This window comes from Micromys minutus (assembly GCF_963924665.1).
Source record: "Micromys minutus genome assembly, chromosome: 25".
NCBI lineage: Eukaryota > Metazoa > Chordata > Mammalia > Rodentia > Muridae > Micromys > Micromys minutus.
Genome location: NC_137960.1, coordinates 5223603 through 5251555, shown reverse-complemented (window position 1 = coordinate 5251555; position 27953 = coordinate 5223603). Strand labels below are relative to the sequence as shown.

At 50.5% G+C, this 27953-nt stretch overlaps 1 protein-coding gene across 1 annotated transcript; it reads right to left on the bottom strand.

The window, feature by feature from the left end:
* Positions 1 to 1735: 1735 nt before the first annotated feature.
* On the bottom strand, positions 1736 to 26842 carry RAB44 (RAB44, member RAS oncogene family; the record flags this gene model as incomplete). The annotated part of the gene is made up of 13 exons (XM_080937738.1): positions 1736 to 1826; positions 2710 to 2786; positions 4046 to 4147; positions 4736 to 4850; positions 5366 to 5447; positions 10251 to 11680; positions 12591 to 12784; positions 13682 to 13777; positions 14107 to 14197; positions 14656 to 14802; positions 16007 to 16181; positions 17644 to 17752; positions 26636 to 26842. The coding sequence occupies 13 exons, from the start codon at positions 26840 to 26842 to the stop codon at positions 1736 to 1738; spliced, it is 2916 nt and encodes a 971-aa protein (XP_080793864.1).
* Between the last annotated feature and the right edge of the window lie 1111 nt (positions 26843 to 27953).

Here is a 27953-nt window from a genome sequence, read left to right as displayed (position 1 = left end):
TCCCCATAAAGTGGAGGGGGGGGATCAGGAGTTGAGGGTTATCCTTGGCTACCTAGAAAGTTCATGGCTAGCCTGGACTCCATGAGACCCCAGTCAACAAAGAAACTAGCAATAAAATCCACCCAGCCATTCTCAGTATGTCTGTCACCTGTCACACAAGTCCTGAGTAAATGACTTCACTTTGTCCCTGCCCACCTTCAATTTGAAAGTCCCTTTTTCTAAAGCCCTAGCCAAGCCTCCATTATGTCCCACCCCTTCCCTTTCCCATCCACACCCCGAGCCCCTGCAGCCTGGCCTCCCCATCCTTCTTTATTAATTAGCCTCCAATCGAGCTGTACCCAGATTCCCCTTGGCTGGCACACACTGGGAAATGAACACTTACCTGTCAGTTCCCTCTGCTGTCTACCTTGAGGAGTCCTGCTGCTGTCCTTTGCCCACCCGGGGGGGGGGGGGGGTTCGGGGTCTCTGCTTGCTAACTTGCCAGCCCTTAGCTATCCAGAAGGGCTCACACCCCAACACAGCTGGGCCTTGTGCACATGGTGGACCCAGTCACAGCGATCCAAATTTGAGAGGATGCCTCTTCACACCACACCTCAAGAAAAGCTAAGCTGGTGCTTGGAGGCCGCTCTCGTTCACCCTCTCGATGAAAGTGTCTGACTGCTTGGCTGGTTACCAGGAGTCTCATTAGCTTCCTGGACCACAGAGATGTCCGGGCCTGCCGGGATGGACTCCGGAGACAGTATTAGCGTGGCAGGACCTGCCTTTCCCCTTGTGAGTACCACTGCCTGGGGAGAGGGGAGGGTCTGGAAAGAGGTGAAGGAGAGAGCCAGGGAAGGATCCAGGGAGACAACAAGCCTGGTGACTGAGGTCACTGCATTGAGGCTGGGAATGGGAAATTAAGGGCATCTAACTCCATCTTTGGTGACATCGGACGCCGGAACCTTCTGAATCTGACCGGGTATCACCGTCTGTCCCGTGTGCTAGCTCCCTGTCTCTGAGGCCTCTCTAAACAGTCAAAAGAGGGTGCTGGCTTTCAGCACAGAGACTGTGGCTAAGAGGAATGAAACAACGCCCCTGCCTCTTCCAGGACCCCCTCCCTCCCACACATCTGATCCTTTGGTTGTACAAGGGCATGCCCTGGCACTGACAAAAATCCAAAAATACCCCAAAAGGAGAATAGCACCCTCCCAAATGTATCCTGCATCCTGGTTAGTTTTTATTATCAAAGTAACACAATCTAGAGTCACCAGGAAATTCTTAGAGACTTGTCCTTGCCAGACTGGCCTGGGGTGGCATCCATGCTTAATGATTGATTCAGGAGGGTTCAAGCCACTGTGGGCAGCGCCATCCCTAGGCAGGTGGACCTGGTCTAGCTATAAAAGCTGGCTAAGCATTAGGCAGTGTGTGAACCAGTAAGCAGCAGTCCTCCACAGTTTCTGCTTCAGTTCCTACCTTGACAGACAGTAACCTGGAAGTATAACCCTTCCCCTCCTCTGAGCTGCATGTGGCCAGAGATTAAACCAGAGTACCCTAACATCCTGCCACCTGGGGTGAACAAAAGACTCGGGGGACACTTTGCTTGTGGGGGTTTCTAGATTTGTCCTGCCATCCACCTGTTTGCTCAGTGGAGCAGAGGTGGCATTGTCCCCTGCAGGTCTTCTTTATCACAGCTGTGTCTGGGAAGCGGAGTGGGAGCCATGGGAAGAGGCAGTCCGGGTAGGGACCAGGCTGGTGGTCAGCAGCAGCAGCCAGTTCTCTTGGGTGGCTGCTGGTGGGTCACTTCCACCACTGAGGCCTTCAGGCGGTCTTCCTGCATCTTAAGTGACCTGCGTGACAATGTCCCCGAGTTATTTCTCCCTCTGTAACATGGAGGACTGGGGTGGGGGATGGGAGGCTCTCCCCCATCCCTCCTTTCTCCCCTTCATCCTTGATGCTCATGGCAGTGGACAAACAGGGCTGGGACACTGTATCCTTCTGTCTTTTTTTTCTGGCCCCCCTGGGTGCCAAGCAATATGCGTTCACACACACACACACACACACACACACTTACACTCCAGGGCTTGAGCCCGAACCTAAGTCATGGATGGATATTCTGTTCCCTTGGAAGCCCGATCTCAAGGTCAAGAGTAAACCAAGAGCTGGGAACAGTGCAACAGATGATCACTTGTAGGTACCGCATGACTAGCCACATGCCAGGGATACTGGTGGACACTGATACCCTTCCTGGCACCCATCGCAGTCAGCCACGGAGCACCCAGTGAGCGCGAGGCCCCACATAGAGAGGGATGAACGGACAGACGGACCCCTCCCAGACAGCAAGAAGAAAACAGATGGAGAAAGTTGTCCAGAAGGCCTGAGACAGGGGCACAGGGAACATCGTAAGGAGATGAGAAGCAGAGACAGAGAGATGGGAGACAGGAACATGGAGACGCAGAAGGAAAGGCTCCACGGGGCAGAATGGCATTGCAGACAGCGCTTGCCATCGAGGGGGGCATTCGGCGGCGGTGTTTACTCAAAGTCATGAAAGTCACTAGATGGCTGGGAAAGGAACCTTCTAGTCAAGAGAGGGTGTGATACAGTTAGGGGGACAGAGCACAGGGTAAGAACATGCAGTCTGTAACCAGGGTCTTCCTTCGCCACTTCCTGGAGAGGGGCCAGGCAGGGCAGGGCCACCCCTGAGGAGGACTCTGGGTATAGGGAAGTACTCACCGAGCCAGGTTCATCATGGGCTCCAGGATGTTGTGACCCAGGGCCGCGCTGCACTCGCCGAAGGAGACCCCCAGCTCCTGCAGACACACAGAGTGCCTGAGAGGCCAAGCCCAGCCCTGCCAGACCTCACCAGCCACCCTCGTTCCCTAGCTGAACCTCTGCCCACCGCCCACCCCTCACTGGCAGGACACAGCTAGTGACATCCCCCAGACTTGGCGCACAGCTCAATTTAGCGAAACAAACAAGAATTCTCTTTAATGCGCATGTTTTGCTTGTGTGCTTTTCTGAAATACGTTTGGGCCCCATTTCACTTCCTACTGGTCACAGGATTTTGCTGACTTGAAGCTGGGGCGCAGGTTAAGGGGCCACTAAGGAAGCATCTAGATTCTCAATTCTGACAAGCATTTCCGGTGAAAACCCCTCACCCGTCTTCTCCAGTGGGGACCACATAGAGACACTCAGAGTTCTCTCTCTGACCCCACAAGACTCCTGTCCCCCAGCACAGGGTCCTTCCTGGTAAACGCTGCCCTCTAACTGTGGAGCTCTGCCTATGCCCCCTTATAAATAATACCGTGAGGGATAAATAGCCTCCTGCCCAAGCCTAAGTGGACATCCGAGGGGGAAGTGAACTGTGCCTTTTCTAGGAACCCTTAATTCTCAGTCCTCTGAAAAGATTAATTCTCAGAGAAGGAACTCTCAAAAGGACAGACTATCCAGAGGGCACAATTGGGAGTCACAATCATGAGAAATGAATCAAGGAAGATTAGCTAGACTCTTAAGGAGTGTGTCAGGAGCCAGGCCGGGAGTGAGTCTCCCTAGGTTTTAAATAACACACACGCATACACACATACACACACACACATACACACACACACACACACACACACACATTATTACTCCCTGGCTTTTCTAGAATGTGGTTAAATCTCACTTATAAATAATAGTATCCCTGTCTGGCGGCAAAGCTTTTGATGTTGTCTTCCCAAGGAAAACATTTGAGTCTTAAAATAGAATAAACAAGAAGGGAGTATGTTAATTAGAGACCAGAGATAAAATTAAGACTTGATTGAGGATTTCAGTGACGCTTTTAAAACTGTTTTCACTCGGAGAGGTTTTTCACGTGGGCTGGGGATGCGTGGGAATCTACTGATTCCACACGGTGCTCAAGGTGGTACCCACTGGGCACAGCCTGGGTTTGAGCCCAGGGTCCGCCAGCAGTGGCTGAGTGGTCAGGAGCGACCATATCTGTGCAGACAGGCCTCTGCCACGGGCAGGCACAGGAGGTGAGGAAAGCCCGGTTTCCCACATGCCAAGCAAGCGATGTCTGGGTACTCACCTGGGCAAGACTTCTCCCAGCTTCAGTGGACACCTGCCTCTCCTCCTCACAATCCATCTTGTTCCCCAGTAGGACCATGGCCACCCCCTCTACGCCTGCATCCTGCACACAGGATATGTGCCATCAGTGGATGCCAGTCCCAAAGTAGAAGCTTCTAGAAGTTTCTAGACGCTATCCTCTCACCCAGTCCCTCTCTTTTCCTATCTGCTTAACAAAATACTTCTACTTTCATAGCAACCTCGTGGGCACCTCCCCCTGGAAGCCTTTCTGGATTGTTCCGCCCACTCTGGAAGAGCAGCAAGGGCTGTCAATGGCTAGGCTGTTTGTCTCTCTAGCCTCATAACTGCTGAATCCAGAATTCAGCACAACCCCCTGCAGAATTCGGGCACAAAGATTAGGTGTGTGGGGGATGGAACTAGACATCGATAATGGAAATCCTACCTAGGAGATATCTCAAGCTGCTAGTGGGATACGTGAGCAGTCTTCTTTGGGAGCCACACTGTGTGTTTGGCTTCTTTGTGCTACAAGGGTTTCTAGTCCATCCACCCCCCTTCCTCAGCCGGTGGTGTCATTCCCATGACTATGGTGGCATTTGTAACCCCAGAGGAGTGAGTAATGTGTGTGGGTGGATTCCAAGCTTCCTCTTGGTTCCAAAACCTGGGGCCAGCCTGAAGTCCTGAACAGACCCACCTGCAGACAGTCGAGCCAGTAACGCACGTGGGTGAAGCTCTCTTGGGAGGTGACGTCATACATGAGCACCACCCCTTCCGCCTTGCGAAGCAGCTGTCGTGTGAGGCTGTGGTACCTGCCCAAAGGTTCTGCATGAGGCCAGCACATCCAGAGCCCAAGGACCCCCTACCACTGTCCTAGGAGTGGACTTTGATGACTTTAGGGTCACTTAGGGCATCTTCCATGTTTGGTGACATCTGTAATGAAGCCTTGGGCAATTAAATCTGCTTTGTAGATGAGTTTATTTCTAGTCAAGTTTTCAGAAATGGAATTGTAGAGTCCAGCCCGTGTGCAGCTTAAGTTTTATTACTGTGGTCCATGTGTTATTTGGAAGAACTGCTGTCTGGGAGTTAGGTCAGGAGAGAATCAACCAGCGCCGCGCCCTCCCCCTCCAGGGCTGTGCAGAGTTGGGGCACCTGAGCTCACAGCCCTTCCTTCCTGATTCCTTGAGTCTTGAGTCTCAGAGTCTTTTTGCTTCAGTGGAGACAGACCTTGTCCCTTGTCTGTCACCCAGCTTCTGGGCCACCCTCCCCCCCCAACGCTCTGAGCCCAGCCCAGGTCTCTGACCACTGGCCAGGACAGTTTGAATACCTCTCCTGTCCGGCTGTGTCCCACAGCTGCAGGGCAAAGGTTTTGTTGTCTACCATCAGGCTTTTGACACGAAAATCCACTCCTAGGACACACAGAAGAGAAAACCCTGGACAACTAGCTCCAGATGCCCCAGGTGTGTGCCCATTCCCAACCCCAGCCACAGAAGGACAGGAGCCACAGTGGGGATCCTCTCTGCTCTCCAAAGAAACCCCTAATCAAGTGTTACACCTCCAAGCAGCCTTCCCAAGGTGGAGAAAGGACCATGGGGTCATGCTGTGTGCTCTGGGCCTCTAGGGTTCTGGGAATAATCAACTTCCCTCTGAGCCTTCCTTTCTCATCAGCAAGGTAATATTTAAAAGACCCACAGTGAATCCACCTGTGCCTAAAGGCTCTGCAGGGTTTCTACTGGGCACAACCAAGGTGACATTTATCATCCATTCCCAAGCCCCAGTCTTCCCTGTAGTCATGCACACATTTAGATCCTGAAATAAGGAGCTGTGAGAGGGGTTCTATTTCCTCCATCCTTGCCACCCCCCGCCCCACCCCCACACCCCCACCCCATCCTCACCCCCCCACCCCCAGCAAAGAAGCCTTCTGAATGTGGGCAAGAGTGGGGGAGGGGCACAGGCAGGCAGGAGAGATGATGGCTCAGCAGTTGAGTCCTTATCTCTATTGCAAAGGTTCAGGCCCTAGCACCCACATTACACGGCTCACCAGCGCCTGTAGCTCCGGTACTAGGCTATCTATGAACACCTTCTCTAGTCTCCACTGGTACCTACACTTGATGTGTATACCCACGAACAAACACAGAGACACTCAAAAACTAACAAATCTTTAAAAGGGGGGGGGGATTTTGGGAGGTGGTGCTCTGCTCCTGTCTCCACCCCCTTTTCCGCAGGGCCCACTGTAGTATGGCAGTTCCTGATAACCACGATGTGGGTGGCAGAGTTCTATGTTGACCCCTGTAAGTACATGCTTCCCATCCCTGGTGGTTCATATAGGCTCCTAGTCTCCTCCAAGGAGACTGGCCCGCCCCGAAGCAAGGGGGCCTCCTGAGTAGAAAGTGCTTTCAGCCCCTTTCTGAGCTTCTCGGGAGCCCAGGATTACAAGATCTTGAGAGTGTCACATTCAGAGATGCACATCCCCTGGGCCACCCATAAACGGCCATTCCTGCAACTGCTAGTCCCGCCCCCTCATCTATTCTCAAGAGAGTTCACCAGCCCTATGTTAAACTCTCTCAATAAACTCTGCTTCACAGACTCTACTTCACACTGCCTCCTTCTGAACGCCATTCCTGTGGCAAAGTCAAGCATCCCAGCTCCGCCTGAGTGGAGGTCACAGAATGGGCCCTTGACTCTGTTCCCACAGAGGCTAGCAGATCTTTCTGCCACATGATAAGATGAAAGTGTTGATTATGGGTCGTTTTGATTATGGGCTTGACACAGTTTTAGAATCACACGGCAATGGAGTCTCTATGAGGAACTGTCTAGAATAGGCAAACAGTTATTTATTAACTTTATGTTTATGAGTGCCTTATCTGCATGTGTGCCTGTGTGCCAGAAGAGGGCACCAGACCCTATTATAGATGGTTGTGCCTGGGAATTGAACTCAGGACTTCTGGAGGAACAGGCAGTGCTCCTAACCACTGAGCCATCTCTCCAGTCTAGAGAGATGTTCTTAATTGGGTTAGTTAAGATGGGAAGCTGTGAGTGGCTTCATTTCACCTGGGCAGGAGTCTGAGCTGGGAACAGGGGAGATGAGGGCCAACAGGTATACATTAACTCACTGTTATGATTAGTATATGCTCGGCCATGGAGTGGCACTATTAGAAGGTGTGTCACTGTGGGCGTGGGCTTTAAGACCCTCACCCTAGCTGCCTGGAAGCCAGTCTTCTCCTAGCAGCCTTCAGATGAAGATGTAGAACTCTCAGCTCCTCCTGCACCATGCCTGCCTGGATGCTGCCATGTTCCTGCCTTGATGATAGACTGAACCTCTGAACCTGTAAGCCAGCCCCAATTCGATGTTGTCCTTTATAAGAGTTGCCTTGGTCATGGTGTCTGCTCACATCAGTAAAACCTTAACCAAGATGTCTTGCTCACTGTTCTCTTCACTGTGTCTGTAATGTATCCAGTAGCTTTAAGCTTCTGCCTCACTAATCTCCCTGCAACCACAGACTATACATTGAAATTGGAGCTAAAACAAACCCTTTCTCCCTTAAGTTACGTCTGTCTGATTTTTTTTTTTCCTTACAACTTTATTTTAAAAAGAGAGATTCATGTACAGATTTTTAAAAGCATTTTGGCATAACACTATATGAATATATTTTTGTCACGTCTGTCTGATTTTATCACAGCTGCAGGAATTGTTGTAATAGGGTGAGGCATAATGCGGGGTGCTCAGCAGACACACAGTAGCTTAGGTAAAGAATGAGACAGTAGGCTAGGTCTGCTTGTTGGTCACTCTTTTCCAAGGATGCTGAGTCTTTAACTAGATCCATAGCGTCCTGGTCAGATTTTACTATCACCTTGAACAAGCTGGAGTCACCTGGGAAGAAGGAACCCCTACTGAATAACTGTTTCCATCAGTCTGGCCATGTCTGTAAGTCTTATGATAGAAGTCATGAAAATTGATGTGGGGGAGGACACAGCCTACCATAGGTGTCACCATCCCTAGGCCAGTTGAACTGGGTTGTATAAGAGAGTTAGCTAGCCATAAGCCAATGAGTGAGTAGCAGTTCTCCATGGCTCTGCTCCAGATTCCTGCCTTGAACTCCTGCCCTGCCTTCCTTTAGAGAAGGTCTATGACCTGAAATGCAGCCGAAATAAACCCTTTTCCTCCGCTAAGTTGCTCTTGATCATGGGATGATCACACAAATAGAGGTCAAACTGGGATAGCTGGTAAGGACTGTTGATGTCTTAGAGTTTAACTGCTGTGAACAGACACCATGACCATGGCAAGTCTTATAAGGATGTCATTTAACTGGGGCTGGCTTAGAGTTCATTATCATGAAGGCAGGAAGCCTGGCAGTGTGCAGGCAGGCATGGTGCAGGAGGAGCTGAAGGCTGCTAGTGGAAGACTGGCTTCCAGGCAGCAAGGATGAGGGTCTTAAGGCCCACACCCACAGTGACACACCTACTCCAACAAGGCCACACCTCCCTGGGCCTAGCATATGCAAACCATTACACTTGGGCAGAGAAACCCTAGAGCCTGACCTAGGCCCCTCTTATAGCAGAAAGTATTAAGCCATCTGCTTGGCGTTGACTCTTAATTACCCTATAACCTGGAACTGACAGGGAGACACACACCACACCACCTTTGACCCCCTTCTAGGAACCACTGAACTGTCATGGTCAAATATTTACTCCTAATACAAGAACGAGGACTAATATGGATCGAGTGTACAACGCAGGCCAGGGGACGTGACAGGCATGAACTTGCAACCCCTTCAGGAAGCAGGGGGCCTGGACTGTCCACGGCAAAGGGCCGTGGATTCATGTCTCGGTGTCATTGGAGGTAGAATAATTAAGGGGTGAGACCTGTAGGTTAGAGAGATGGCTCAGCAGTTCAGACTGTTGCTGCTCCTCCAGAGGATACAGGCTCAGCTCCCAACACACACACAACTGTCTATAACACCCTTGTCTGGACTCCAAGGGCATCGGTAACACCCACACACATAAAAAGTTCATTAAAAAATAAAAGAGGGCTGGGGAGATGGCTCAGCGGTTAAGAGCACTGACTGCTCTTCCAGAGGTCCTGAGTTCAATTCCCAGCAACCACATGGTGGCTCACAACCATCTGTAATGGGATCCGATGCCCTCTTCTGGTGTGTCAAAAAAAAAAAAAAAAAAAAAAAAAAGAGGTTAGGGCATTCAGAAGGCAGAGGCAGATCTCTATGAGTTCAAGGCCAAGCTGTTCTACATAGTGAGTTCTAGAACTAGAGAGAGAGAGAGAGAGAGAGAGAGAGAGAGACTTGTCTAGCATTAATGTCTTTGGTCATTAGGCACATACCCTCAAAGTGCACTGTGGGACCCCGGCTTCAGCTTCTCTCTCTACCCCCAACCCCAGCCCATCCTGACATCCTGATAGGGTTTAATGTAGCTCAGGTTGACCTCAAGTTTGGTAAGTAGCCAAAGATGACCTTGAACTTGTGACGCTCCGTCTCTGCCTCCTAGGATGACAGCAATGTGATACAATGCCCAGAACTTGATGCTCCGTGAGCAGCTGTTTTACCTCTGAGGATCTCTTTCTCTCTTCCCTGCAGCAGTTTGATGTGTTTCCCACCACAACACACTGCCTCGCCCAAAGGCAGCAGGACGACTGTGAACCTAAACGTCCCAACTCTGAGCCAGCCAGAGTTAAACCTTCTGTCTTTAGAAGCCAATTGCATCCAGGGGTTGTGGCACAGCGCAGACAGGGAGTCAATCAAGGATTCCACGTTCACCGCCCCAGTAAGTGGTTGTGCTAGGATTTGAACCCAGGCCCCTAGGATCCTAACTTGCCACACTCTGGGAAGATACCCAACTTGTGATCTCCTGCCAGGGCATGCAGGCAGACCTAGGGCATGTCCTGAGCATGACCAGCTAGGCTCTGTAGGGAACTGCTTACCATGTGGGTGGAGACTGGCCTGTTCACACTCTACTGACACCAGGACCTAAATCACACAGTGCTTTGCTCCTGTGGTGCATCATGAGATAACTAGATCAATGTGGGGAGAGCAAATTGCCTGTAATTAGAGGCGATTAGTGAAATGCTCACATTATGCCCATATAAAATAATGCCTCATGAAAGCCTGTGGCCAAGGCAGAGCCTGCTGCTTCTCCTGGGATGGTTTGCTGGCCCTGGCCCAGCCCCTTCTGTCCACTGCTACCTCCCCAGAGGACCTTACCTACAGTAGCCGTCAGCCCAGTGGGGAAAGCATCATAATGCAGCAGGTGTAGGAATGAGGTCTTGCCCACATTGGAGTCCCCCAAGAAGATGACATGGTAGAGGTAGTCGGGGTCAGCTTGAGGCTTGCCAGCAGTGAGGTCTCCAGGGGAAGAACTTGGTTCAGCCTCCTGTAAATCTGTTCTTGGGTCTTCCGGCCTGCTTCCCGGCCCTGGCTCTGTGGGCTGAGGGACGCCTGACTTGCTCTCCACCTGAACAGGCACGAACATAGGCCTGGGCTGGGTTTCTGACTCAGCCAGGGTGAAGACAGCTTGTGTGGTCTCTGGGGCTTCCACTGCAAGCCCAGCCCCAGCCCCCAAGATGGGAGAGCCCCTCAGAGGAGACAGTTGGCCAGGAGCAGGGACTTCTGTCTCCGCAGGAGCCTGTGGTTTGTTAGGTGGGGGATCATATTGCTGAAGTGATTCTTTGTTCCTGGCTTCCAGGCCATGAGCCTCATTGGCTTCTATTCTGGGGTCCCCCTGGCCTCTCTCTAAGTTTTCTTCCTCAGGCTTGAGCTGTTCTAGACTCTGGGGGAGGTGGGTAGACAGGTTGTCCAAACCAAGGACTTGTCCATGGGCTTCTTGCAAACCCCTGGGATGCCTCTCTGGCCTAGCCAGGTGTGCCTCATCCTGCATTGTTCTCTCTGTGTGTACTTGGTCCACAGACTCCTCCAGGCTCATGGAGGGCTCTGGGACCCCCTCAGGGAGAGCTGTGGCTCCCTGGGACCCTAAGCCCAGCCTCAGGTCCTCCGCCATGACCTCTCTTTCTATGGACAGTCTGGCTGGATCAGTTGCAGAACAAAGACTCTCGTCACCCAGATCTGGAGTCTGGGTCTGTTTTCTGGACCCGGTTGGGGACTGAGGAGAAGAGAATCCCTGAGGAGGAGGCTCAGCCTCAGAAGCAAGCAGAACTGTGAAAGCCGCTTTATCATTCCCAGATTCCCCAGCTCCTGGTGGACCCCACAGGAAAGGGTCCTTGGGTCTGGCATCTAAGTCAGGGGAGTCCACAGACTGCTTGGAACTAACACCCTGTTCATCCTGTTCCATGGGGTCCTCCACCCCTCTTCTATCTCTGGCACCACTAGGAGACACCTCAGGGGGGCTTCTTGGACCTGGGTCTGGGCCCGGGGCTGAGGCTGGCTCCTGAGGAAACTGCGGGGCAGACACCTTGGAAATGGAGATCTGTCTAACAATGCGGGGAGTCTGGGGGGCAGAGGTGCCACTCGGGGATGGGGGTGGGCTCCAGCAAAGCCGCAGGGTTCTGTGGGAATGGTCTTCGAAGCGGCTGAGGAGCTGGTGCCAGTCGTCACTATCTCCAAACAGCTCAGGCAGCGGGGCCTCCTCTGGGGGGACAGGCTGAGGGTCTGGGGCCTTCTTGTTTGCCCTGGGAACACTGGGAAGGAAGGGGGAACGTGAAGGTCAGGTGAGAACCAGTTAGTGGTGTACCCCAAATCCTGGTAGCATGACTCTTCCTGTGGCTAGCTCTCCTCCAAGGGTAGCTGAAAGCACCCCCTCCCACTCTGTACCTCAAAATCCACATGAAGCCTCACTTCCTCCAGGAAGTCTGCCCTGAGCAGGCAAGTCCTCTTGCCTCTGAACTGTTACAAACAGAGCAAGTACCTGACTAGGAACTCTGTGTGTGTGTGTGTGTGTGTGTGTGTGTGTGTGTGTGTGTGTGTGTGTCTGTGTGTCTGTGTATGTCTATGTATCTATGTATCTGTGTATATCTGTGTGTGCCTATGTGTCTGTGCATGTCTCTGTGTGTCTGTGTGTCTGTGTCTTTGTATGTCTCTGTGTGTGTCTGTGTGTATGTCTGTATGTATGCCAGTGTGTGAGAAATGTGTGTGTATGTGTGTATATATGTGTCTCTGTGTTTGTATGTGTGTATATGTATCTCTGTGTGTCTACCTGTATATGTGTGTGTGTATGTCTATGTATGTGCATTAGATATTATGTGTGTATGTGTCTGTGTGTGTCTGTGTGTGTCTGTGTGTATGTCTGTATGTATGCCAGTGTGTGAGAAATGTGTGTGTATGTGTGTATATATGTGTCTGTGTGTCTGTGTGTTTGTATGTGTGTATATGTATCTCTGTGTGTCTACCTGTATATGTGTGTGTGTATGTCTATGTGTCTGTGTCTGTATGTATGTGCATTAGATATTATGTGTGTATGTGTCTGTGTGTGTATGTGTGTGTGTATATGTTTGTGTGTGCATGCGTGTAGCCGGTTCTATGGAGAACAGCCTTTCCTGGCTCCTAGGAGTCACTGCTCTCTACCCTTCTCCAGAAAGAATGGTTACTTGCCTTGGCTCTTCCTCTATCTGCCAGGACACTCGGCCCCTGGTCCTGGCAGTATCCAGCTGTCCTCTTGTCACCTGTAGCTGTCCCCGCACCTCTTCAAGCTGCCCGGCCAGGTCACGCTCAGCCTCCCGGAGCTGCTGGCTCTCCCAGCTGGCCTCTTGCTGTGCGCTGCTGAGGTGGAGGAGCTGAGCCTCCAGCTGTGAAGGGGTGGAAGAGAGGAGGAGAGGACTGGCCAAAACCCTCCAAGACTTTGGCAAGACAAGGATGCCCTGCCTGTCCCCTGCCCCAACTGCCCAGGTCCTAGAGACCCAGCTTAAATGGTCCGATTAGAGGAGAGGTCACCCCTCAAGCATCTAATTAGCTGCCTTGTACCCCCCACAGTGAGACCTATGACTTATGGGAAGATACCATAATCAGAGGACTAGCGCTCCTCAGGCTCACCCACACAACCTCATCTGACCCTGCAGCACCTGCTGTTCCTGACTCCATCTGGACTGCAGGGGCTTCTAACCCAAAGGTAATTCCGAAGGTCCCAACAGCAAGACCCCACAGAGCAGAGAGCTCAGCCTCTATAGTAGCCCAGGGGTCCTCAGCCTCCCCACCATCCAACAGGCTCTGATTTGTTAAGAACTTACCCAAGGTTTTTCAGATGACAATGGAATCTGTTGTTCCAAACTTTCCTTTCTTTCTCCCCATCGCACCCCCTTCTGGGTCTCACATGGCCCAGGCTAGCCTTGAACTCCTGCTTCTCTCTTCCCCCGCACCCCTCCCCCGAGAGCAGGGGTTACAGCACATGCCACATACCCAGCCTGTCCAAACCTTTGCCTCTTCCAGTTGTTCCCATACACACAACCTCACTTGTGCCCAAACACACAGCCTCACTTGACACATGAGACCTGGGAAACAGCATGAAAACGAGCACTTCCTTTCTATGAACATTGGAAACCTGAGGTGGGAGCTTGTCTGCTGGACTCTGTGAGACATGATCTGACCCATGGCAGTGTTCCCAGGGCAGCCAGCAGCCCAGAGAGCTCTTGACTGCCTGTGGTTTCAGGGGGCCTTGGGTCTGGGCTCTCCAGAAGGCCTGTACTCACCTCTCTCTGGCCCTCCGCTAGCCGCTGAACCTCTTGCTCCTTGACCTCCAGAGCCTCCTGCATGTGGGCACTGAGGGCCATGCCCCGGGAGTCGCTCTGCAGAGAAAACGGGTCAGTCCTGCCCTGAGGACTGCAGAGACAGCTTAGCTGAGCTCGTCCCAGATACATTATCTCCACCCTGGCCTGGGCTGGAAGGACCCACCAAGAGGACTTTGGGAATTCCTCACGTGAGTCTGGACTCTCACAAGGACACTGAAGCCAGTCCGGGGGAACATGGATACCTTGCAGAGAACACATGCTACTCGGGCACACCCCATCTCTCTGGGGAGCACAAGAGGCAGGACAGGTGGCCCCCCTCACACTCTGCAGCCTTCCTAAGACTTAGGAAGGACTTACCCTGGAGAGGCATTCATCAGTGGCCTCACCTGGGCCTGCAGCTCCTGCTTCTCCCTGCGGATCTGCTCCTCCGTCTCCTCGTACAGCTGTCTCACCTTGTGGAGATGGTCAGAGTCTCGCCTACAGGAGGTGGGCACCAGAAAGCCGCTGAGGACCTCTGGAACTTGATGCCTGGAGCCCTCCTGCCTGGCTTGCCCTCGGCCATCTCAGACCCCTCATCATGTCACCTGGGGTCTATGACACTGGTCATATCTCCTCCCCACCCCACCCCTGGTGCTATCTATGTTCCCCATTGCCCCATTGCCTTAGTCACCATCTTGGACTCCATGACTCAGACACTGGTGACAGGGCCGTGACCCAGACAGTTACAGGGTCACAAAACAGACCCCCTGGAGCTTCTTCCTCCTCAAACTTGGCTTTGCTTCCCAGCTCCCAGCCACTTCAGAAGGGAGTCTCCAGGTCCCCCTCAGAGGTGATGCTCGAACTAGTTGATCTAGGTAGTATTGAGCAAGGGAACCCTCCAAACACCCTTTGTACAGGACCAGCTTGCAAGGAACACCTGCTGTGTTCCTGCTCACTTTCTCAGAGTCCACACCAGTGCCTCCTGGTCGGCCCGAGCCTCCTGCAGGCGACTGCTCATCTTGGCCAGGAAGCCCTCCAAGTTGCCTGCCAACTGGGGCTCCTCCTGCCGCAACTCTCTCCACAGCTTCCAGATCTCAGCCTGCCTGGAGTAAGGGAACCTCCAGAGATTAGATACAAGAGAGCTCCTGTACGTAGCCCAGGCTAGCTTCAAACTTGCTGTGAAGCAAAGGATAACCTTGAGCTCCGGATTCTTCTGCCTTTGCTGTCTCCCAAAGGTTGGGATTATGTCCCATTTTATGGTGGTGCTGGGGATGGACCCCACTGATAGATTCCTGTGTGTACTAGCACTCTCCAAGCTGAGCCATATCCCTTCCTGTAGCCCTAGGTTCTAATGGCGACACACCCAGAGACTTGGGGACCTGAATCACAAACTTCTACTAATGATTCTTCAAAGCTTAGCTCAAGTGTCACTTCCTGGGACATTTCTATATGTGTGCTGGCCCTTCTTGAACATCCCACCCCATACCATATGTTCACCTGTGAGTCAGTGGCTAATGGAGGTGTGGGGGTAAAGGGGGCACTTGGGAGTGTGACAGCTCAAGGTTTCCATCTGCCTCCGCCCTTCTTCTCCCATTCTGGAGTTGTGTGGTTTCTAGCAAGCCTTTACCCTCCTGGGGCTCACTGGGAAAATGCGAAGGCCATTACTTACCAAGCAAGATTGTTCAGGGGGAATGAGAGAAACACTGGGAGTCAGTGCCAGCCCGGGGCCCTGCCCACGGTTGGCACCCAATACACACTACTTTCACATGGACTTAATTAAGTCATGAAGACAGAGGCCCAGAGGGCGAGGGAGCAGGGCCAAGCTGCCAAGTGTGTAAATGGCTCCTTGCTCCACCTGTTCTGCCAGCCTACGCCCCAGGTCCCACCCAGCCTGGCCTACAGCAGCAGCCCCACCCTCTCTGAACCAGTGGGAGCAATCTCATCCTTCGGAGGCCTGTGGATGAGGGCGAGCCCCTGGCTGGCTTTAGCAGGCCTCAGGCAGGGCCCCCTCTCTCCTCTTCTCAGCACCCAGAACTGAGTCGACCTCCTGTCTCGAAAGCACACAGACCAGGGCACCACCTGAAGTCACACTGCTGGGGGACCCTTAGGGAGCCTCCAGGTCCCCCTCAGAGGCCATGCCCCAACTGGTTGATCTTTCTAGGGAGTGTGGAACATCAATCTCTGCAGCTTTATAGAGCATGCTGAAGCCAGGGACAGAGGTCAGAGGTCACACACTATCAAGTGGCCAAGCTGGGGTCTGTCTGCACCCAGTCCTACCTTAAGCCCTCACCCCCACCAGGGCCTTACTCAGAAAGGGAGTGGCTGGTCTCCATCTGCCCTACAAGGGCCAGGAAGGCCTCCTTCTCCTCAGCATCGGCCTCCTCGAGGACAGGGAAGCTGGAAGTCACAGATTCCCTCTGAGAGGGCAAGGATCGCTTTGTGCGGAGTCTTTGGGTACCGGGGCTGGAGCCAAAGACATTTTCTGGAGGGACAGAAGGTAATAGAGGGAAGACAAGGCTCTGACGTACCTTAAGCCTCATCCCCGACTTTTAAACAGGGACACATTCCTGCATGCCTTGGGAGTCTCCTAAGTTGGGAGTGCCCATTTCACACATCACCTAGAGACCCTCTGGAAGCTCCAGGGTAGCAAGTGTTCACCCACTCAGGAAGTATTCATTAAGCAGTCACTGTACAGTAATGATAGAGTCACTCAAATCCCAGGCCCGGGAGAGTTGACATTCTATCTCAAAGGTGTGTGTGTGTGTGTGTGTGTGTGTGTGTGTGTATGTGGTGCATGTCCTGGACATGCACCACAGTATGTATGTAGAGGTCAGTTCATGACTTCTACCTAGTGGGTTCTGGGGACTGAACTCAGGCCATTAGGCTTGACTACAGTACCCCATACCCACTAAGCCATTTTACAGACCCCTTTTCATCATCTTTTTTTTTCCCCATAAAGCTAAATTGTTAAGTGACCTCAAGAAATAAACTAGAACCCAGAAAGGGAAGAAGGAGAATCTCTGTGAGTTCAAGGCTACCCTAGTTTACACAGGGGGTTCCGGGATAGCCATAACTCCACACTGAGGTCCTATCTTAAAACACAAAAATGAAACAAATAACAGTAATAATTAAAAACCAGTTGTTTCCACTGAGACAGGGTAGGTACTGTGTTAGAAGGGGAGTCTCGGGTGCCCTAAGGAGGTGACAGGCATACTGCTGAGGTGTGACTTTCAAGCAGGATGCAGAATGGGTTTCCAGAGGAGGGCCCTTTGGGCAGAGAGAACCCCAGGTACAGCCTGGAGTGAGGAGACGGGCTGATATGACAGAGGAGTAGGGGGTCTTCAGCGAGCCTCAGATGCTGATGGAATTAGTACAGTGCGTGCTCTGTGATCCCCGGAAGGAACAATTGAGAGGTTCATGGGCTGGGAGCAGGTCTGGCCTGAGGGAAGACTGCGCAGTGTCACCCACCACCCCAGCCAGTGAATACTGATACCCCCCACTGCTGTCTCCTACACCCTAAACCTTTGAGCCCCGCAGCCTTCAGAACCCCACATGGGCACAGGATTGGTTGAGGCTGAGCTGTCCGGTGGAGGCTCACACGGGAGTTAACCTGGTGCCTGGGTCCCTTCTGGGGGGCAGGTCATGGGAGATCTGTTTCCTGTACCTCCTCCTCTCTGTCGCCCAGATGCCACCCTCTGGGACCTGGGGCCTAGACTTGCCACGACTGAGTCTGAGAAGGGACTCCCTGGGGAGACTGTAGCCATGGTCCCATGGTCCCCTCCTCACAACCAGGAAGCTATTATTCATCCCCTTCCCCAAAACACACACACCAAGAATACAAGGGAGGGTTCTGGGGGAAGCAGCTGATAGCTCTCAGATGTAGTGGGGACCCCTGGCCCAGTAGTGTGCTAGAAGCCCCCAGAACCCTCTCAGGACAGACATACTGAGTCCAGAGCTGAATTCTTCCAGCGACAGGCGGCCCCTACTCTCGACGTCCACCCAGTCAAATATCATCTGCGGCTCCTGGCTACTCAGGAAGCTGAACCTGGCCTCCTGAAAGGGAAGCGAGAATGAGTTAGTTCCTACAGGCAAGACTCTGGGCTGGGTGAGAGACAGGGGGTGGCTGTCCTCAGCCACTCTGCTTTCTGTTGTCTCAGGGGCAGGGTCGCTCGCTGGGCGCCTGCCTCAGCAGGAGCCTGGCTTTCCTCACATTAAGCATCCCTCAGCAGGCTTCAAGTCACCTCCCTATTGCAACCCAAAATTTGTAGTTATGTGGTCCCCCTAACCTTTAGTAGGATGGCTTCAAATGCTATCTGAGGCTTGTTTGTTTGCTTGCTTTGGGGGGAGAATTAGAATGAGGTCTCTATGTAATTTAGCCCTGGCTGTGCTGAAACTCACTATACAGCTGTTCTCAAACTCACGGAGATCCACCTGCTTCTGCTTCCAGACTGCCAGGATCAGGGGTGCAGCATTGCGCCGGCCATCTGACACTTGTAAGGTAATGATAACACACACACCATGGCGGACGGGATGTCCTTCCAGTGCTCCAGGGACAACTACACGCAAGCTTTTCCAACTCGGGCTCTTGGATCACAAAACCAAACAAGGCGGTATCAGAAAGACTGGGTTCATTTGAAATCACACCTTCGGAATCTGGGATGTTTCTGGCAGAGCTTGTGGCGCCTCACCGTGTGTAATGTCACCACAGCCACAGCTCCGAACACACAGTGTGTGCGGTTATGTCACTTGGTGGCAGTGAACGCCTCCCAAAATGCTCAGAGCTGAGGCCACATAAGAGCATGTCGTAAACAGATTATACAAAGTTTTTCTTCTTCCGAAAAGTTTTCTGCCATTGGAAGCAACATGATGTGATAGCCCACACCTTCCAGCCCAGAACTCTGGAGGAAGAGGCTAGTGGATCTCTGTGCGGTTGGGGCTAGCCTGATCTACATAAGGAGTTCTGGGATAGCTTATGCTACACAGAGAGACACTGTCTCAACGACCAGCTGGCCCAAAAGAATGAAAGAAGAAAGCTATAATGATGTTTTAACTAAAGACATTGGGGGTTTTCCTAGCAGGGATCCCCATTCAAGTATCAAATCAGTGTGTCTGGATTGTTTTCTGTTAGAATGTTTTATTTTAAAAGTCGCTACTATGAAGTTAGGCAGTTGTGGCGCACACCTTTAATCTCAGCACTCCTGAGGCAGAGGCAGAACGATCTCTGAGTTTGAGGCCAGCCTGGTCTGCAGTGTGAGTTCCAGGACAGCCAGAGATGCACAGAGAGACCCTGTCTCAATAGACAAACAAACAAACAAATGCTGTCATGCGCAGAAGAGATGGGTCAGTGCGTTAAGAGCCTGAATTGTGGGGTAGGAGAGATGGATGGCTCAGTGGTTAAGAGCACTGACTGAATCCTGAGTTCAGTTCCCAGCAACCACATGGAGGCTCACAACCATCTGTAATGAGATCTGATGCCCTCTTCTGGTGTGTCTGAAGACAGCTGCACTGTACTTATATAAAGTAAATACATCTTTCTTTTTTTTTTTTTAAGAGCCTGAATTGTTCTTTCAGAAAACCTAAATTTGATTCCCAGCTGTAAGCCGCCTGTATCTCTAGCACTAGGAAACCCAGCCCTGTCTTCTGGCCCCCAAGGGCTCCAGCACTCACTGTACATGTGTCTGTGGAGGCCAGAGAACAACCTTGGCATTGGTTCCCAAGCACTATCCATCTCTCTTTTGAAAGTCTCTCACTGTTCTGGAGTTCTCCAAGTAGTCTAGGCTGGCTAGCAAGCCCTGCAGACCTGTATATCCCTGCCTCCCTGGACCTGGGACTACAAGTGTGTCTCTGTAAATGTTTGATGCATACGCCTATTTTATGGGCCTAAATGCCCAGGTGCTGTAAAATGTTTCTCCGGTGAAAGGGGCCAAGTGGAGAAAGTTTAAGAAGCAGGAGCTGGACCACAGAGCGCGCAGCTGATGCACCTCACAGACTGATTGAGGCAGAGTCACGTGCAAACATGCAGTCTATTCAGGAAGGTCGGAGATAATTTCTGTCTGATGAGACAGATAACTCCAGGATTTATGGCCTAGTAGACTTTCACTAGCTATTAAAAAAAGAAAGAAAGAGAGAGAAAAAAAAAAAAAACCAGAAAACCACCCGACTCTGCAATCTGGTTCTAATCTGTCTTTGTTAAGTTGCCCAACTTTTTAAGGTGCTCTTTGAACCATTCATAACACTAATTAATGTGTTAAATAAAATCTCTGAGGGTTTGCTGAGCCCTGAGGATGGTGCTCTCATTGAGCATAAAATAGAAAAGGCGCCCATCTTGACACGTGTCTGTTTTGTATTTGCCTATAGGTCATGATTTTACCTTTCTGAGCAATCATCTCCTTATGAACTTCAGAAGGGGCAGTGCCCTGCACACTCTTTTGCTTAAAGAGTCAAATGTAGAGGCTGCTGTACCGTGGACTTCTGAACCCTGGAGCTTCTTTTTTTTTTCTTTTTCTTTTTTAAGATTTATTTATTTATTATATATAAGTACACTGTAGCTGTCTTCAGACACACCAGAAGAGGACATCAGATCCCATTACAGATGGTTGTGAGCCACCATGTAGTTGCTAGGATTTGAACTCAGGACCACCGGGAGAGCAGTCAGTGCTCTTAAGCACTGAGTCATCTCCCCAGTCCCGCCCTGGGGATTCTTGACTTTGGAAAACCTAAGTGTGGCAGAGCTTAGGGGCTTTGTTGCTGTTAGGTTTGTTTTTTGTTTTTGTTTTTGTTTTTGTTTTTAAGATGGGATCTCTGGCTGGAGAGACTGCTCAGTGGTTAAGAGCACTGACTGCTCTTTCCAACATCCTGAGTTCAATTCACAACAACCACGTGGTGGCTCACACCATCTGTAATAAGATCTGATGTCTTCTTCTAGTGTGTCTGAGGATAGCTTGCTTTAGTGTACTCATACATAAAATAAATAAAATAAATTCTTTTTTTAAAAAACTGGGATCTCTTGTAGCCTGGGCTGGCCTCAAACTCACTATATAGGCAAGGATGACCCTGAACTTCTGAACCTCCTGTTTAACTTCCAAGTGCTGACATTACAGGTGTGCTAACTAGTTCTATGTCAACTTGACACACACATTTGGGAAAATGCCTCCATTAGATCAGGGCCTCAGGCAAGCCTGTGGGAATGTTCTCAATTAGTGATCGATGGGGGAGGGCCCAGCCCACTATGGGCGGTTCCATCCCTAGGCTGGTGATCCCGGGTTCTGAAAGAAATCAGGCTGAGCAAGCTACAAGGAGCAAGCCCATAAGCAGCACACCCCTCCATTCCCTGTGTCAGCTCCTGTCTCCAGGTTCCTGCCATGTTTGAGTTCCTGTCCTGACTTCCTTCAGTAATTGAATGTGGAAGTGTGACTGAGACAAACCCATTTTCCCCAGGTTGCTTTTGGACGTGGTGCATCCCAGCACTGCCCCACCTCTCGTTCCACTTTAATGTATGTTCTAGGTTCAAATTCAGATCACCAGGTTTGTGTAGCAAAGTCCTTTATACACTGAGCCCTCAGAGGCCAGAGGCATCAGACCCCCGGAGCTGCAGTAAGAGGAGGTTGCCATTCACCTGACATTGGGCATTGGGAATCAAACTTGAGTTCTCTCAGCAAGTGATACACACTGTTAACCGCTGAGCTGTCCCCCAGTCCTCCCACCATGTTCTAATCTTTAAAAACAAACAAACAAACAAACAAACAAAAAAACAGAGGCACCTCCCTTAGGAAAGAGCTGAATGATCTTACACCCATGTGACCTTCTATGATTATCTCCATATATATCATTTTCCTGTTCTCTCTCAGTCCCCCTTCCCTTCCTCCTCCCTTCCCCCTCCCTTCCTCCTCCCCTCTCCCTTCCTTCCTCCTCTCTTCCCTTCCCATTTCCCTCCATTTCCCCCTCCCCTCCCCCTGTCCCCCTTTCTCATTTTGGTCTTTATCTAAGTACTCTGGTACACACCTGTAACTCCCAGCATTTGGGAGGCTGAGGCAGGAGGATTGCTGTGAATTTGAGGGCACCCTCAGCTACACAGTGAGATGCTATCTATCTAAAAGAGGGGGAAAAAAATCAAAAGAAAGGCTCAACCTGTTATAGCGCTGGCCAGGCAAGCCTTGTGCCCTGAGTTCCACGCCCAGAACTGACAGTAGAAAAAGACCAAGTCCTAAAAGCTCTGACCTCCACCAGTGCACCTTATATATGTGTGTGTCCTTGCTCACATATACACATCCTACACACACAATAATGATAATAATAATAGCAACAGCAGTAATTGTTAGGAAGCTAGGCTGCGGGTGCTATGCAGGGGATAGACACTTACACAGAGTTCTGGGTTCAGCCCCCAGCACCCCACAAGCTGCATGGTGATGCCTACAATTCTAGTATTTCAGAGGCAGAGGCAGGAGGATCAGAACTCCAGGGGCTGAGGGCTGGAGAGACGGCTCAGCAGTTAAGAGCACTGACTGCTCTTTCCAACATCCTGAGTTCAATTCCTAGCAACCACGTGGTGGCTCACAGCCATCTGTAATGGGATCTGATGCCCTCTTCTGTCTGAAGACAGCTACAATATACTCATATACTTTTTTTCTTTTTCTTTTTTTTTTTTTTTTAGTTTAAAAAAGAACTCCAGGAGCAGCCTCAGTTACACAGTGAGTTAGAGGCTATCCTGGGCTACATGAGCCTGCATCCTGAAACAAAACTAAAAACAAAAGAGAAAGTACCATAGGTACAGCCATCAAATCAAGAGATTCTGTCTTCCCCAGGCTATGAGGTCACAGGAACCGGGCTGCTACAGAGCGTCTCCCCTGACCTGTGAGAAGGTTCTAGAGAGTTCTGGAAGCTTTGCCAACCCTCTTCTTGTCTCCAGGGGAGCTCTACCTTGCAAGCCTACCGTTAGAAATGTACCCTGTAGATGGGGCCACTGAGGTAAGAAACACACACAGGTTTCCTGGTGTTCACCGGACCCCACTTCCCCTCCGAGGCTTAAAAGCCCTGTGAATGAGCTGGAGATCCCAGCTTGTGTCTTCATCTCAGCTTGTGTCTCTCTGCTTCCTGACTGTGGACATACCATATCCATCTGCCTCACACTCCTGCCTCCAAGCAGTCCCTTTCATGAGGAACTGTGAGCCAAGAAAACCCTCTCTCCCTTAAGTCATTTTTATCAGGTTCTCTTTGCTGTGACAAAGGGAGAAGGAATTAAAACAACTGGTCATCCAACAGAAGCATCAGCAATGGAGGCTTTAAAAGCTCAACCTCTATGCCAAGTGGTGCTGGCTCACATCTTTAATCCCAGTGCTAGGGAGGCTGAGGCAGGAGGGTCTCTATGAGTTCAAGGCCAACCTGGTCTACAGTGAGAGTTCCAGGACAGCCAGGGCTACACAGAAAAATGCTGTGTGGGGGAAATTTTTTTCAACCTATTTTGAATTTCCAAATTCCATATGGAAATTTCTAGACAGGAACCATTTTTGGCCTAAGTGATGATTTTACACGTTAAAACACCCTGGCTTTACTTTTAGAAATAACCAAGGTCAGGGCTAGAGAGATGGCTCAGCGGTTAAGAGCATCAACTGCTCTTTCAGAGGTCCTGAGTTCAATTCCAAGCAACCACATGGCAGCTCACAACCATCTGTAATGGGATCCGATGCCCTCTTCTGGTGTGTCTGAAGACAACTACAGTGTACTCATATACATAAAATAAATATTTTTTTAAAAAAAGAAATAACCAAGGTCAAGCCCAGCCATGCCTTTCACACATCAAGAAACACAGGGAAATTATTTATCATCACAAGAAAATTTATCTGAAACTTAAGAATAAATCATAAAGGTAAGATCACACTCTGATTATATGGTCATCCAGAGGTGGAGAGCAGCCACAAATTGTCCAGACCAGGGGAGTAGACTGGTCACATCTCACTGTTTTTCTTTTGTCTTTTGGAGACAGGATCTCACTATGAAGCCCTGGCTAGCCTGAAACCCTCTATATAGACCAGGCTGACCCCCTGGATGAAAAGGTCTACTCTCAGGCGAGGAGCTTAGCATGGTAAAAGTTCCTGCTGTGCATTGTGAAGCAACTGCCCTCTGAATCTAAGCATTCTTTCCAGTAGACAGTGGGAGACAGGAGTCTTCTGGCATAAATCGCATGCACAGGAAAGCTGAAACTTGCATGACTCCGGAGGGAGGCTTCCCAGCTTTAAAAATAAGTAAACAGCCTGCGTGGGAGGAGACGCTAACTGCCTGGCCCGTGGCAGTGACCAGATTCTGGGACTGCGAAGCTGCCTGTAAACTGTTCGGTGCTCCAGAGCTGCAGCATTTGTGAGTGGGGGTGGGGCACTTTAATGATACAGCTGCTTCTGGGTCATCCAACTCCTGTAGCTCTGCACCCCTACTCCTGTTAGGAACCCCAATAAAAACTCATTGGTTCAACCATTTGGACTTTGGTGTCTGTCATGGATTCCCTTCGTACAGCTAGCAGCTGTGTGTGTGTGTGTGTGTGTGTGTGTGTGTGTGTATGTGTGTGTTTGTGTGTGTGTTTGAGGTGTGTGTGTGTGCGAGTTTGAGGTGTGTGTGTGTTTGAGGTGTGTGTGTGTTTGAGGTGTGTGTGTGTGTGTGTGTTTGAGGTGTGTGTGTGTGCTTGAGGTGTGTGTGTGTGTATGTATGTGTGTTGAATGTATACATGTGCATATGTATGGAATGTGTGAGTATATACATATGGCATGCATATGCATGTGTGTGTGCATGTGGTATACATATGCATGTGTGCTGTGTGTGTCTGTGTGTGCATGTGTATGTGGGGAGATTACATGTATGTTGCAGCTCCCCTGAAATAGTCTCTCACATACTACCAAGCAAGCCTGGGTTAAATCTCCAAAACCCACATAAAAAGCTAGATTTGGGTGACCTGTCTGTAATGCCAACACTCCCAGATGGGAGACAAAGACCAGAGAATTGGCCAGAAGCTTGAACTAAACAGTGGTGGAAACACACATGCACGCACACACACACACACACACACACACACACACATCTTATTTTTAAAAGTCCCAGACATACTGAAGTCACTCATTAACCTGAAAGTTTCGTCTAGGGAAGATGAAGTCAGTTTCTGGCTAGGATTCTTGGGCTGTTGGACATTAGCCATCTTTTCAAATTGAACTCAGCCACATTGCCCTAACTGCATACAAGTATCTGAGCTCAAGGGCTCTGTGCCCTGCTCATGACATTTCACTATAATCCCTGGTTAATTAGTAATAAATTAGATAAGATCTTCCTTTGGCTGGTGAGATGGCTCACCAGGTAAAGATGCTTGCCTCCAAGCCTGACAACCTGGGTTTGACCCTGGTGGAGAGAACCGATTCACACAGGTTGCCCTCTGACCTCCACACATGCACTGTGGTGCGCATGCCCCTACCCACCTGCACATACACACAGGTTAGATACATAGATGGGATGTTTTCAAATTTGTGATCCTCCTGCCTCCAGCTCCTGAGTGTTGTCACGCTCGATTTATTTGGTGGCAAAAATTGAACTTGGGGCCTTGTTTGGGCTACGCTTGTGTGTGCTAGACAAGAGCTCTACCAACCGAGCCACGCCCTGAGTCTCTATAGCAACAGTCTAGATAGGGAAAGGACAAAATGGAGTGTGGAGTGACCCCCACACGACCTTTTACGCCAAATAAGGAGAAATCGTCGGCCATGTTGGTTTGGACCATAACTGGTACCCACTTACTGGAGCCACTCCTAGGGAGGTTTATAACTCATTAACCTGCTTTGGTCCCTAGTGCTCTGACTGCTCCCCAAGATGAATGTCTCTGCTCTAAACCCCCCCAAGTCAGGTGTGGTGAGCCTGCCTGTCATCCCAGGACTGGTGAGGCTAAGGCTAGACTGAACTACATGAGAGACCTGTCTTGAAAATCTCTCTCATGAGGGCTGGAAAGATGGCCCAGCGGTTAGCAGTGCAGACTACTCTTACGGAGAACCCATGTTTGGTTCTCAGCACCCACGGCATGTGGTTCACCACTGACCGTAACTCCAGGAACCTCCCTCTTCTGGATTCTGGGGATCCCTGTGCATCACAGTGTACCTATCCACACACACGCACATTATTGGGGTTTGGGGTGGTGGTGAGACAGGGTTTTACTGGATGGCCCAGACAAGCATCCAACTCACAGAGATCCACCTGCCTCTGCCTCCTGAGCACTGGGATTAAAGTCGTGCTCCATCCTTGCCCAGCCTCACATTATTAAAAAATAATAGGAATAGCCAAGCACAGTATTATATGCCTTTAATCTCAGCACTTGAGAGGCAGATCTCTGTGAGTTCAAGGTCAGCCTGGCCTGTATAGTGAGTTCCAAGACATCCAGGGCTGAACAGAGAGACCCTGTCTTGATGATGATGATGGTGATGATGATGATGATAAAATAATAATTTCTTTAAAAACACCACTCACAGAGGCTGGAGAGATGGCTCAGCGGTTAAGAGCACTGACTGCTCTTCCAGAGGTCCTGAGTTCAAATCCCAGCAACCACATGGTGGCTCACAACCATCTGTAATGGGATCTGATGCCCTCTTCTGGTGTGTCTGAAGACAGGTACAATGTACTTATGTATAATAAATAAATAAATCTTTTTTAAAAAAACACTCACACAGCACCATATTTGAGTTACTTCTGGGGCACAAAGTCCTCTCCTTTGTTAAAATGCAAATGTTTGTAGGGAAAGGGTTATATTTTAAGCCTCATCAGTCAACTCTACGTTGGAATAAACAAATTCTTAATACTTTCCGACGGCAAATTTGGAGGCAGAAGGGAATAAGCAAGCAAGCTGAGCCTCGGTTAGAACAGGAAAATTCAAGAAGCTGCACAGAGGGGGTTTCAGGTGTGATTCCAGGGCCCTGTGCTCACCGCCAGATCCTCCCGGGTGACAAAGCCCCTCTCCTTGGCACCACAGTCCTGGAAGAAGCCCTGAAGCTCCGCGTCAGCTTCAGAGGGCCAGGACTCAGCCTCCAGGGCCATGGGGGCATCCTGACCGTCCGCTGGCTCTCGTGCCTGCCTCCGGCGGCTGGATGCCAGTTTCCGGCCTTTTCTGGACACTCCCTTTCCTTTCTCCATGGTGCCTCAGACCTGGGGACAGAGGAGAGGACGTTGAATGCAGAGAATCCACTGAATCCACCCCGTGCCCCAGCTGCTGAGCACAACCAGTGTCTGCATCCTTCCACAGAGCCCCTGCATGCCTGGTCCACATCCACGTACGCAGCCCCTTCCCTGTAGGAGAGCCCCTCGGCTTCCGCACTGCTTCTTAATTCTTCACCTAACTCCTGTGGGTCTCTGTGCCCGACTCAAAGCCTGTACTGGCTGCAGAAAGGAGCATCTGACAGGGAGGTCCTGCCTTGGAGTTTTGGGGATTTAGCTATCTGGAGGCAAAAAGAACTCCCGACATCTCCCGCTGTCCTCGCTCCAGCGTAGGTCGGTCGTAGGTCGTAGGTCGTAGGTCGTAGGTCATAGGTCGTAGGTCGTAGGTCGTAGGTCGCCACCTCCAGCAGCATCGGAGAACCTGATCTCAACCTCTGCTGTTACCGCCTCAACCCCACCCCGCCAGCTGTCCCTCCTCTCAATACACTGTGTGTGTACATGTGTCTGTGTGTATTATGTGTGTTGTGTTATGTGTATGTGTGCATGTGTATGTATTTGTGTATATGTGTGTATGTGTCTAAATATGTATATGAATGTATATGTTCATTTATGTGCATGTGTATGGGTGTGAATATGTATTGTATATATGTATATGTATCTTATATATGTGTGTATGTGTATACATATGTATATGTATGTATATATATGTGTATGTGTGTATGTATATGTGTGTGCATGTATATACTTGTGTATATGCACGACGTATACATGTGCATATATGTATGTATGCTTGTGTGCATGTGTATATGTGTGTGAGTGTTCATGTGGGTATGTATGTATATATACATATGTGTGTATGTGTATATGTGTGCAAATATGATGTGTGTGTGTGCATGCACATGTTTTCTCTGTGGCCAGAGGACACAGATACCCTGCTCTCACTGTCTGCCTTACCCCATTGACACAGGATTTTTTAAAGAACCTAAAACTGGCTTAGGCTGGTCGGCAAGCCAGCCCCAATAATCTTCTGTTACTTCGGGGGTGGGGGTGGGGGCATTCACAGTGTCAGGATCACAGGCACAGGTGGCCA